Raw genomic sequence first — 12,250 nt, forward strand, 5'->3', positions numbered from 1 at the left:
AAAATAAATACAAATGAAAAATGTCAAAAAATTAATAAATTAGTTATGCTTATATTTGTTTTTATAATTGTTAGTTTTACTTCCGTTCTTAATTGAATTGCTTTTCATCAGTCTTTCCATTTTATACCATGCATTTTGGTTCCTTGATTTCCTTTTGTGCATTACTTTTCATGCCTTCTTATCCACTGTTTGTGCATGAACTTTCTGGAATTCCTGACACTTTTGTTCTCTAACGTTAAATACTAAGTTTAAAAATCTGAAAGCAGGGGCGCCTGGGTGGCGCAGTCGGTTAAGCGTCTGACTTCAGCCAGGTCACGATCTCACGGTCCGTGAGTTCGAGCCCCGCGTCGGGCTCTGGGCTGATGGCTCAGAGCCTGGAGCCTGTTTCCGATTCTGTGTCTCCCTCTCTCTCTGCCCCTCCCCCGTTCATGCTCTGTCTCTCTCTGTCCCAAAAATAAATAAACGTTGAAAAAAAAAAATTAAAAAAAAAAAATCTGAAAGCATTCGTTAATCATAACTTTTTCTTTCACCTTTGGTATTTTATTGCAGCTCTACCAGGAACCTCAGTTGATTGACATCTCCACTCTTTTTTTTTTTTTAAGTTTATTTATTTATTAGAGCGTGCACATGCAAGCGAGAGCACAAGTTGGGGAGGGGCAGAGAGAGAGGGAGACAGAGGATCCAAGGTGGGCTCTGTGCTGACAGCAGAAAGCCTGATGTGGAGCTTGAACTCACGAATCGTGAGATCATGACATGAGCCAAAATCAGATGCTCAGCCAGCTGAACACCCACGTGCCCTGACATCTCCATTTTTATCCATCACTCTGTACTTGGTTTCCCCTCCCCCCTCCATCTACTTAGGATTTATGGCCAATCGTTTCACTCAGCATCCATCACCCTGCACTTGGTTACTTGGTTTCTTTTTCTTTACCCCCAGTCTATTTAGGATATATGGCCAATAATTTCACTTTTGCTAATACCCGAGACCAGTGGTTTTCAAACTGTGGTCCCGGGATTTCTGAGGGTTGATGGTTAGAACCCTGGAGCAGACTAGGTTACCTGTGAAGAGCTTGTGGATTGAGAATAGATTTCTGGCTCAGCCCTGAGATCCTAGAGAATAATGGTGTTTTTTGTTTTTGTTTGTTTGTTTGTTTTAGACGAGTAATATTTAAAGGCTGGCAGGAAAGGCAAGCTAGTGTTGGAGACTGGGTGAACAATCAGAGAAGGAGGACCTTTGCTGAGATAGAAGGTACTGCTCAGAGGTCAGGTGAAATTATGAGAGTGAAATTTGGCCTCTAGGTCATGGCTGACCGCTGTCAGGGCACCTGACGTTGGGTGGTGGACATGAAGTCTGATCCGTGGTTGGAGGAGGAGTGAGCGGTGCCCAGTGCGAATGTGCAGGTGTCGGCCATACAGGGAGGAGAACAGGGGAGGTGTTAGAGCCCTTAGAGCCCTCGAGCCTCTGCCCGTTCTGCCCGCGGCCCCCTCAGTGGCCGAGAAGCAGGCTCCCCCCCCCCCCCCCCCCCCCGTGCTTGAAGGCCGCTTCACCTTGCCTGCCTCCCACTTCCTTGTGTTCTCTACGCCACTTCCCGCCTCATTCCCCGTGTGCCTGCTGTCTCCACTCCCCACGTGTAACTCTTCCTAGAAGAACGTGCTTCTGTTTCACTGAGAACATAGAACCCTCGGAAGGGACTCTGTCGTTATGCTGCTGCCCCACATCTGCACACCTGCCCGCCATGGGACTCATGTGTTCCCTGCTCTCGCTCCTCCTCCTCCTCGTGAGCAGGGGCTTTCTTTCTGGCTCCCCAACCTGGGCGTGTTGGCTTAGCAGTTCGCCTTTTTCTCCCTTGCTTCAATAATTTTTCTCTCTGCTGGAATATGATTACAACTGTGTGTAGCTTTTCTCCTCTTAAAAAAACCCCTCTTCGCAGGCCTCATCCCATTTCTTTTTCTTCCCTTTCCCATAAGTTCCTGGAAAGAACTGGCTACATTTTGTTTCTAATTCTTCCTCTCTCTTAATCTGCTTCAGTCGGAGTTTTACGTTCAGCACTCCAGAAAAACCTCTCTCGTCAAGGTCACTGACGACCTCCGTGTTGCTAAGTCCAGGTGTCAGTTCTCAGTGCTCATCTTACTTGGTCTGTCAGCAGCATTTGACACGGCTGATGATCCCTTTTCCTACACGAACTTTCTTCATGTGGCTTTCAGGACGTCACAGCCTCTTGTATGCCTCCTCCCTGCTGACTCCTCCTGTCAGGTTGGCTTCTAAGTATTGGAGACTTCTGGGGCTTGGTTCTTGGAATTCTCTGGCTGCACTCACTCCCTAGGATGGAAATCCCATCTGGTCTCAGGGCTTTAAATGTCTATCTGCTTGTGTCCCCCCTGGCACCCCCCACCCCCCACCCCCCACCTTAAAAAATCCTAGCCGGGCTCCTTTCCCTGGATTGTACAGATTTCGTATCCAACAGCCCATCCAGCCTCTCCACCTGAGTGGATAATAAGTATTTCACCTGCATCAGTGTAAACTGTACTTTTTAACTTCCAACCCAAAATGACTTCATCATAATCTTTCCCGACGCAGGAAATGGCCACTGTCTCTTTCCGGTTTCTTAGGCCACGCCCTCTCAAGGTGGTTTTCAAAACCTACCCCGAACTTGATCATTTTTGATAAGTCCACACACAGCTCCAAGTGACCTCTGCTCTGGATGATTGGTGGACGCTCCTGACTGCTCTGGCTGCTTCAGTTATTTTCCCCACTGTACCTAGAGTGAGCCTTTTCCCTCTGTCATGGATTCTGTCTCCGTCTGCTCCGAGTCCCACCACGGATTCCCATCTCACTCAGGGTAAAAACCAACACTTTACTGTTTGTGAGGACTGGCACTTGTTACAAACTTCTGCACAACAGGTGCGCTTTTTGGAACAAGAACACAGCAGTGAATAAAACCAAGTTCCACCTTCGTTGAGCTTACATTCCAGTAAGAAAGCAGCTAACCAGTCAGTAAGCGGTCAGTGGAACGGACGATGACCTTGTGCTGGGTTAGGGGCATGGGGAGCGCCGGCAGGGGCGAGGGGGCACACCTCACACGTGACACCTGAGGAAAGACTGTGGGAGAAGACGAAGCAAGGCACGCAGCTGTGTGGAGGGAGGGTATTCAAGGCCGAGGGTCTGAGCCAGGAAGAGCTCTGTGTGTTCAAAACGCTGGAGGGAAGAAGTAAGAGATGAGATCTCATCTTCCTGCTCTTAGCTCCCAAAAGTGTACCTGGTGTACCGTAAGCTCACAGCAAGTAGTTGTCAAATGAATTTCAGTTAGTGTCTGTCATAAATATTAATGCCCTGTCCGTTTGATCCCTCTGGCTCTAACCTCGTAAATCAGTTTCTGCCCAGTCCCCCTTCTTTTCCTTCCAGCGCTACCCAGACTCATTCCATTGTAAACAGTCTTCCCTGACCCTTAACGTCTTCTTGACGGAGATGTTCTATTCCTTTACCAATAACCGGTTTCCTTTTTGACCCATTTCCTACACTCCGAAGGATTTTGGGAGGATGTGGTGATGGTGTTGACATTCTCGTAACCATCTGGAGTTCTCGGTGGGTTCCCAGCAGCAGGCCAGTTTGATGCTTTTTACTCTTGGCTCCTTTTTGGTCACTGTCAGTATGTCTCCTGTCATTCTCCCACTTGTCCCGGTTGTGACATGAGGCTCACGGTCTTTCTCCATTCTCAGTTTGTCATTTCCTAGATGACATGGTACGGTGGATGTTCACACCTAGATCTAAGGTCATTTTCCGTCCTGTGGCCAACATCCACTGTTCAGAAATCCATGCGGAGGGGTGCTCCCTAGACTATCAGCACCTGGAATTGTTTCGTTTGAGAGTCTTCAAACTATTGGTACCTTGATCCTAGGATCTTAGCTCTAGTAGGACTTTATTTCTAGCACACTTGGTCTTTGACTATAATGAGATCTCCTGTTTCATGACCCATCTTCTTTTATCTATCATCCCCATAAAATTAAATGGAATTTAATTTGAATTTAATATTAAAAAAGTTTCTTATTCAACTGCTGTTTATTTTGATATGTGGTATATTTATTGAATGATTATTCCCCCCCACACACATTGATTTGTGATGCCTCTTGTATGTAGAACAAAATTATATATATTTTTATATAATAGAATCTGTTTCGTTGATCTGTCAAATTGTGGCACCAGCACACTCTTTAAATGTTATTGAAGCTTTGTAGTATGTTTTGATATTTGGAAGGGACAGTAGTGTCTCATTGACTTTAGTGTTCAGGATTATTGGTGACGATCTGACACTTTACACTTCCATAGGATTTTGAAAACAATTTGGTTAAGTTATAAAAAGAAAAATCTTCATTGGGCTTTTTCTTCTCTGCAATGATATTAAAAACTGGGCTATTTGACTTAGTTCATATAAATTAGTATTTTATCAAAACTTTATATTAGCAAAATATCTAAAAATTTTACTTTTTTAATAGATTGAATCTTTTTGCCTATAAATACCAAAGATGCATCTTTTATAATCTTAACAAAGATGTGCGACAAATGTAAATGATCTGTTAATTTTTTTTCAGATATGTTTCCTTCTTTTTGCCATTCTCTACGTTGTTTCCTACTTCATCATTACGAGATACAAGAGAAAATCAGGTAAGTGGAAACATTGTAATTAAAACTTAGATTTTCATGCCAACTGATGTATGGTATTTGGCCTGTGCAGTGCCCGCCCGCATGGTGGTGTCTGTATTTAGTACGGCCGCGATCGTGCCACCCAGTTGCCTGGTCCCGAGGGCACTGACGGTGCGGCCAGGGAATCTGCCCACTTGCGGGGTGGTCACCCTCTTAGACCCGAGCCCTTGTTTACCACTGTTCTTAACGTCCGACTAAGATTAGTGTGTGGCTCTTCAGCATCTGGGAAATTCTAGAGTTTGTGAGGATATATGGGTCCTTGTGACTGGCTCTGACTTTGAACATGCATATCCCCATCCCATCCTTTCTCTGACTGCTGGACTATCTTTACCTTCTCTAGTTAATTTCACAGGTTCTGTGCCGGGGTTTTGTAAGGACCAAAGCAGTTGCCTAGATGCCTTCTAGTAAATCTCAGCTGCTTCCTGTAGATCACAGGATTTTCCACCTGTGATGCTGGGCTGATTGTAGTGCCATATACATACTTAAGGATTCCGTATATTAAATACTCTTTCTGTCATAATATTAAACTAATTAGAGTTTTGAAAGCAATTGGGAAATAGTGCTTGCTCTAGTGTTTTAGTTTGACTCTATGATTACACTAAAATACTTCTTGGAGTCTGTAATTTTTCAAAAATTTGAAGACCTGAAGATTCAACACTGTATCTTAACTATTAAAATTTTTTTTTAACGTTTATTTAGTTTTGAGAGACAGTATGAGCAGAGAGAACAGCATGAGCAGGGGAGGGCCAGAGAGACAGAGGGAGATACAGAATCTGAAAAAGGCTCCAGGCTCTGAGCTGTCAGCACAGAGCCCGACATGGGGCTCGAACCCATGAACCATGAGATCACGACCTGAGCTGAAGTGAGATGCTTAACTGACTGAGCCACCCAGACACCCCAATATCTTAACTATTTTTCAGATATTTTGGGATCAGGTTTTAATGATTGTGGACACAGAAGGAGGGGGAGAGAGAGTAAATGAATATAAGTGCACTGTTTAGGGGAAATTAGGGGATGATGAACAGAAAAGTTGGAGATTTATTAGATGATTTTTAGAGTAATGGCAGGGAGGGGTGATGGGTACCCTGGCCACAGTTGATTGTGGGGAGAAGAAACGAAATGGTTATGAAGCTGTTAAAACATTCTTCAGTAGTTGATGGTTGATTGAGTGTGGACACAACAGTATAAAAATTGTGACTATATTGTTTTATGGTCCTTTTGGTTGTGAAGTTATTTTGGGCAGCGTGTAATTAAGAATGGAGATTGGACTAAGAGAATGGCTCAAATGTGCCATTGACACTGGAGCAGCTGGACACTCATGATTCCAGAGACTTAGGTAGAGAGCCTTTGAGGACAACCCCAGTTAGGTATCGAGGAGGAGGAGGGGCAGGGGTGTTATGTAATATTCTTGTAATTGGATCATACTGTCTTTAGCTGGTAAGTTTATGTGGGATGACAAAGAGGGTTGACGGCCATGAGAGAGAGGGAGAGGGAGGTGGGTGAGCCCTGGGGCAGGGGGCATCTGCTACTTGGAAAAGATACAGAACTTGATACTTTGCTGTCTGTAACTTGAACAATAGTTATGAAGCATTGAGGCAGTGGTATCTAAGTGGTTTAGAATGGTCCAAGAGAATCTTCGTTATTATCACTAATGATGACAAACTCAAAATATAGAAAAGTACATGTTCTCAAACTCTGAATTCTAATTTTATAATAAAAATTTTTGTTGGGTATTATCAACTAAAACATTTCGTTCATTAGCAACTACAATTTCACTTACGTTATATGACAATGAACTTGATAGTGGTCCTAATGTTCTACTAAGTTTTATTTTCTTGAGCACTAAATATTTGGAAAATTTTAATTTATATAGAGTATTTTTGTTAATCAGGATTCTGGTTAATCAAAACACTCTTCTCTAGCTGAATTCTATCCTGTGTGATTTAATGAGCTTTGAATTTGGATCCATGCTGAAATGAACAGTTGCTTTTTAAAAATCATTTCTGTTCAATAATCACTTTAAGTTTCTATTTTTGTTTATAGTTTCTGATAAATGAAACGTTTTATTGAAGATAAAAACTTAACACCTTACACATTTTTACAGATGAACAAGAAGATGAAGACGCCATAGTCAACAGGATTTCGTATGTATTTTAAAATTCATTTGTTCTGTTTCTGATTCTGAAGTCATAAAGTTTTCAAATTTAATTCACACTTTTGGGCATAAATGTGGAAAAAAATTCACCTAATGTATTACAATGCTTTTTCTCCATATTAACCCTGCCCTTGGAAGCACGCATAAACAAATATACAATTGATTCTTGAACACTGGGGGGTTAGGGGTGCTGGCCCTGTGCAGTTGGAAATCCATGAATAATTTTTGACTCCCCCAAAACTTAACTACTAACAGCCTGCTGTCTTACTCATAACATAAACACATGATTAACGTGTGTTTTGTGTGTTATGTGTGTTATATACTGTATTCTAACGAGTGAGCTAGAGAAAAAATGTTATTAAGAAAATCATAAGGAAAAGACATTTACAGTACTGTCCTGTATTTATTAAAAAAAAATCGCTTATAAGTGGACCCATGTGTTTCTAATCCATGTTGTTCAAGAATCAACTGTACGCGGATAATTGAGGATTGTCTCCAGTTAAAATTTGCTGGCTTGAGGAACCGACAGTTTTACCTTCAGAGGTTTTAACCTGGAAATGGGCTTATGGCTGGGAAAATTGCTGGGCCACAGGAAAGAAGACTCGGGCTGTTTGGTCTGCGGAGAAGACTGTGACAGTCTTGGAATAGGGAGCAGGTGCCTGTTCTGGTTAATTGAACACTTACTGGCTGTGAGCAGGGAGACGGGCTTGGGTGGTTCTTTAGGCTCCGTACAGCTCTCTTCCTGCGTCTGTTTGCTGCTGCTGTTATTGGCGAACCCTTTCATGTTTTTCATCCTTTCATCAGACTGGATGGAGGGCAGTGAGTTTCTTTCTGTCACATTTTGCTTGATTAAAATTTGAAATCACACAGCTGCGGCTACATAGGAGAGTACCTTATTCTAATTCTTTTTTATTGATACTTGAAACACTTTTGGCATAGTTTTGAATTTATAGAAAAGTTAGAAATATGAAAAAGAGCCTCCCCCCACACCCCAAACCGTTTGAGAAGTTGCTGACTTGGTTCTTCATTTCCTTGGGATACTTTTGTATATAATTCCTATAAACAGTGCATTCTCCTGTGTACCTACCATACAACTATCAAAACAATGAAATTGATACAGTACCACTCTTGCCCCATTCAGATTTCCCAGTTGTCCAGTAATGTTCTCTGTTGCAAAAGCACCGTGTTTGGAATCCACACTGCACGTAGTTGTCCTGTCCCCACCTCTTCAGTATTTCCTTGACTTCCCTGACCTTGATACTTTTGAAGATCACAGGCCAGTTGTTTGGATTTGTTTTTTCATGGTTAATGTCAGGTTATTCATCTGTTGCTGGGGCGGGGGGAGGTGGGGCGGGGGGAGGTGGGTAGGGGGGAGGAGGAGAGAGAGAGACCACATGTACTCGTACTCACATACACAGGTACTCTCAGGTATGCTGGAATAGTACTCGGCCACGAAAAGGAGTAAAGTACGGACGCATAGTGCAGCATGTAGGACCTCGAAGACATCATGCTAAGTGAAGAAAGGCAGACACAGAAGGCCACAGGGTGTATGATTCCGTGTATGAGAAGTAGCCAGGATAGGTAAATCCATCAGTGTCATATGTATGGTTACCGGGGATGGAGGGCAGGGCAGAATGGAGAGAAACTGCTTACTGAATACAGAGTGTTTTTAGGGGTGATGAAAATGTGGGACTAGAAAGAGGTGGTGGTTGCACAACACTGTGAATACATTGAATCCTACTAAATTGTAAGTTTCAAATGGTTAATTTTATGTTATGTGAATTTCGCTTCAGTAAAAAATACTTCCAACTAGTAAGTGACTTGAATAGGGCTGATTTGATTCATAACTGAACAGTGAATATAAATGGACCCTGCATTACTAGACGTGGTAATTTAAATGATTTTAAATGCCCTAGGGAAAACATCTGTAACTTTGTACTGGGGATTCTTGCTCTGTGGGTTTAAAACTTAGGCCCATAACTTGATTTATATTTACAGGATTGGGGGTCTTAGTTTTATTCCTAACATCATGACATTTGTGAAAATTCTTAAGTGATTCATTATTTTTCTCTGTCTAAATTACGGCTCCCGGAAAAACAGCGTAGTTCACTTACCTCAGGAAGCTACAGCGAATCACAGACCGAGTAAAGGCAAGGATTCTGTCCCAGGTGAAGGAGCTGTGACATGGGTACCACTCTCCTCTCCGTGTTGTCTGCGCTCCATTTTTGGTGGCAGGTCTGCGCGCGTGCATTTGTGGCTCAGTAATTCCTCATCAGGCCAGAACACACACACACTTCGGCTTTCCCCTTGGCTGCACTTCGTCTCCTTGTGCGGAGGCCCAGGAGCCCTGCGCTCTTCACCCCGCTCCTCCCAGCTCTGCTGTGGCCGCTGTGTGTCTGGGGCTTTGGGTTCTCCCCGCGGGCAGTGCCCGTGTCGTGAGACTGGAGCAGACCTGCCCTTCCTGCAGGCCGACGGGTGTGCACTGACAGTAAAGACTGGACAGAGCCAGGGCCGGTCCGGTCCCTGACCCCTCCTCCCAATGACCTCTTGGGCTTCCGCTGTCTTTTGTTTTCTTGCTTCCAGACGGAATGAGTGAGCGTGGAGGAGGAAGGCAGACCCGGGTTCAGATTCTGAACTCAGGATCGACTTGAGTCCAGAAGAGATTGAGAAACAAGGATTTGTTTTCTCTGTGTGAAGGAGAGTTGCCGCCCCACTCTCGTGCCGTGGTGTGGATGAAAACACCCACGACACAGTCGCGAGTCGGTGCTCGGTGCGCAGTCCGTGGGAGCTCAGCCTCCCTTCTCTCCACCATCTTGCTTTGCCTCGCGGCCTCCACCAAAGAGGAGGTGGAAGGCAAGGCCTGCCTGCGAGGAGCCAACAGAAGTCCTCAGGTCCTAAGAGGAACCCGAAAAGAGCTCAGACGAGTTCTGAAGTGTGACCGGCAGCCCTGGGGGCCGCTGTAGCAGGGTCCCCACGGCAGCCTCAGCTCTCCCGTGAGCACGGAAAGCCTGTTCCCTGGGCTTTCTCACCTCCCTTTACACCCACCTTTGCTTTCTCCTTTACCCTGTGTTCTGTTCTCTATTTGTATCTACTCACGCCCCCAAAGTAACTATGCAACCAAAAGTTCCATTTCCTGAGAGCTGCTGTCAGCTAGTTATTTGATTTGATTTAGAATAAAGTAATTGATATAAAAATAGAATGCCTAACGGCTGAAACTTTTGTGAGCCTCTGCAGGTGAGCGAAGGGCCTCCATGCAGGAGGTGGGCCTAGCACGAGGCGCCAGAGCCCGGGGTGGGGGGTGACCTGGTGTGGGCTCTCAGGGTCTGAGAGGAGGGAGGGCGTTTTCCCTGTGGAGGGAAATCCTGACAGGGGTGTCGTCTCGAGGGGTGATGAGGAGCATCCACGTGTGTTCAGGGGTGCTCTGTCATGGGGTCCGCGCCCCGGCAGTGTGGCAGAACCCAAGTAGGCTGAGGAGGGTGTCCCCGGAGGGATGGCCTGGCATGGGTGTCAGAGGTCAGTGGGAGGGAGGCAGGACAGTCCAGAATGGGGACTCACCAGAGCAGGAGGGCACCTCTGCACGGGGTGGGGGTGCCAGATTGCGTCCACGGCATTGGTCCATCAAGGGTGACGGAAACCATTTGCGGTTAGGGGAGAGGGAGCGAAAATGAACAGAGTTGTTGCGTTGCAGTTGAGAGTATCAGTGTGGATTCATGGTTTTCGGCATAGAGTTATTGAGCCAGATCTAGACGTAAAGGTGGGTTCACGTAAGTGTGTAAATGCACAGATATGCGTGGTGCCTCAGCCTGTTCACTGAGAGCGCAGCACCGCGGTAGCAATGAGTATATTTAGCACCCAGATCCTCACTGCTAAGTGTGATTTTCCACTGACAGGAGCCAGGGCTCCCTGAGGGAGAAGCTGACTGCAGGGCTGGGGCGGGGAGGAGTTCAAGGCTCGTTTCGTGCACGTGGTGCTGCCGGAATGCAAGGAAGGGCCCCAAGATCCGTGCTGGAAAGACAGGTCAAAAGGACCTGGAAGCCTTCGAGGGCTTTCACATCGGTCAGGGACACTGCGCATCAAGATAATGATTGTCATGGATCCCACACAGGATAAAATAGAACAATCTTGGGTTCATACTGTTCAGAATCAGTAAATGAATAAATTGTTTGACAAGGAACAGGATATTTTTCCTAGTTTCTAATTTAGCTTCCCACAAAATACGAATTAAAAGGGAAAAGAATAATGTTAGGGCGGACGGCCCTGGCAGGCGGCATCCTGACCAGTGATCGGGCAGAACGTGACCACAGTGGGGCAGGCAGGAGTTCTGGGCCACCTGGTAACCTGCAGAGAGAAGTGTGGAGTGTGGCTTCTGTGATGCTCCTGGCTCCTGGAGTTGAAGATGAGAGGGGTCCAAAGCCGAGCTGCTAATCCCCCCCCGCTCCAGCTTCAGCCTTCTCTGTCATAGTTGGGACCAGCTCCACCTTCCCGTTCTCAGACTAAACACCCAGAGTCAGCCTTGAGCCCTCCCTCTCAGCCCTCCCTCACCCCCCAGGAAGTCCCGTGTGTTCTGTCCTCAGAATCTGCTCCCTGCAGAAGGCGACATTTCTGAAGCTGTACTCTAACCTGAGGGACGCTTCCGTAGGTCTGTAAGCTATGACCACTGCTGCCCTTTTTTGACTCGATAGGGACCCCTTGCCAGCGGTTACCTGCACTGCCTCAGCCTTTTCTGAGTAGCTCTGGTCCCGCTGCTCACGGATCGCAGCGTCTTGTCTGTATGTCCAGAGCCCAGTCACAGGACCTGCAGTGCAGTAGATTGAGGACGTGTTTTGTGGAGAGTTGGCATCATTGTTATGGTGACCATACATTCAGCATTTTCCGGATCACTCATGATTTCAAATACTGTACCTATTTGCATCCATAAGCTTACTTTTTTGTCGGATTACAGGTCCTGGTTTCTGATTTGGAAACTGTGGTTGGTCTTCTTGCTGGGTACGTGGTGGGTGTCATGTGAGCTGAGAGAAGTGAGGAGGGTGGTGCTGAGGGTGCTTCATAGGGCACGTGACACAAAGGGGACCCTGGAGGCAGAGCTGACTGCGCCCAGGGACACGGAGCCATGAAATACATGGTCTCTTGGGGTGCGAGAAGGCCAGGTACCTCCCACTGTAGGTGGGACTGTGTTGTGGAACACGCTGGAATAGCTGTGCAGGACCTCGCATGCGGAGATTGTGGGTTGACCTGATTTGTAGCATTGGAAGGAAGAAATGCTGGCGGTCAGGGCAGCTTCCTCACTTGGCTTGCGAGGACAGAACCAAAGACACACGCTTCCGGTCACTGGCTGGCCGTTCCAGAGCTGGCCGTGGACTGGGATGGAGACTTTTCCAGTGCTTTCCCCGGGAAAC

General features: G+C 46.0%; 1 protein-coding gene across 6 annotated transcripts in view; it reads left to right on the plus strand.

The window, feature by feature from the left end:
• LMBR1 (limb development membrane protein 1) overlaps positions 1 to 12,250 on the plus strand; it is a 199,352-nt gene that overhangs the window by 29,546 nt on the left and 157,556 nt on the right. For all 6 annotated transcript variants that reach the window (XR_015243572.1, XM_086685405.1, XM_086685387.1 and 3 more), the window contains exons 2-3: positions 4,588 to 4,660; positions 6,804 to 6,843. Coding sequence is in view for 5 of the 6 variants with exons in the window: in XM_086685405.1 (XP_086541531.1) it covers positions 4,588 to 4,660; positions 6,804 to 6,843 (113 nt within the window). In the remaining variant the exon portion in view is untranslated. The remainder of the gene's footprint in view (positions 1 to 4,587; positions 4,661 to 6,803; positions 6,844 to 12,250) is intronic.

Source organism: Puma concolor, chromosome A2 (genome assembly GCF_028749965.1).
Source record: "Puma concolor isolate L17-30 chromosome A2, mPumCon1.1.hap2, whole genome shotgun sequence".
Classification (NCBI taxonomy): domain Eukaryota; kingdom Metazoa; phylum Chordata; class Mammalia; order Carnivora; family Felidae; genus Puma; species Puma concolor.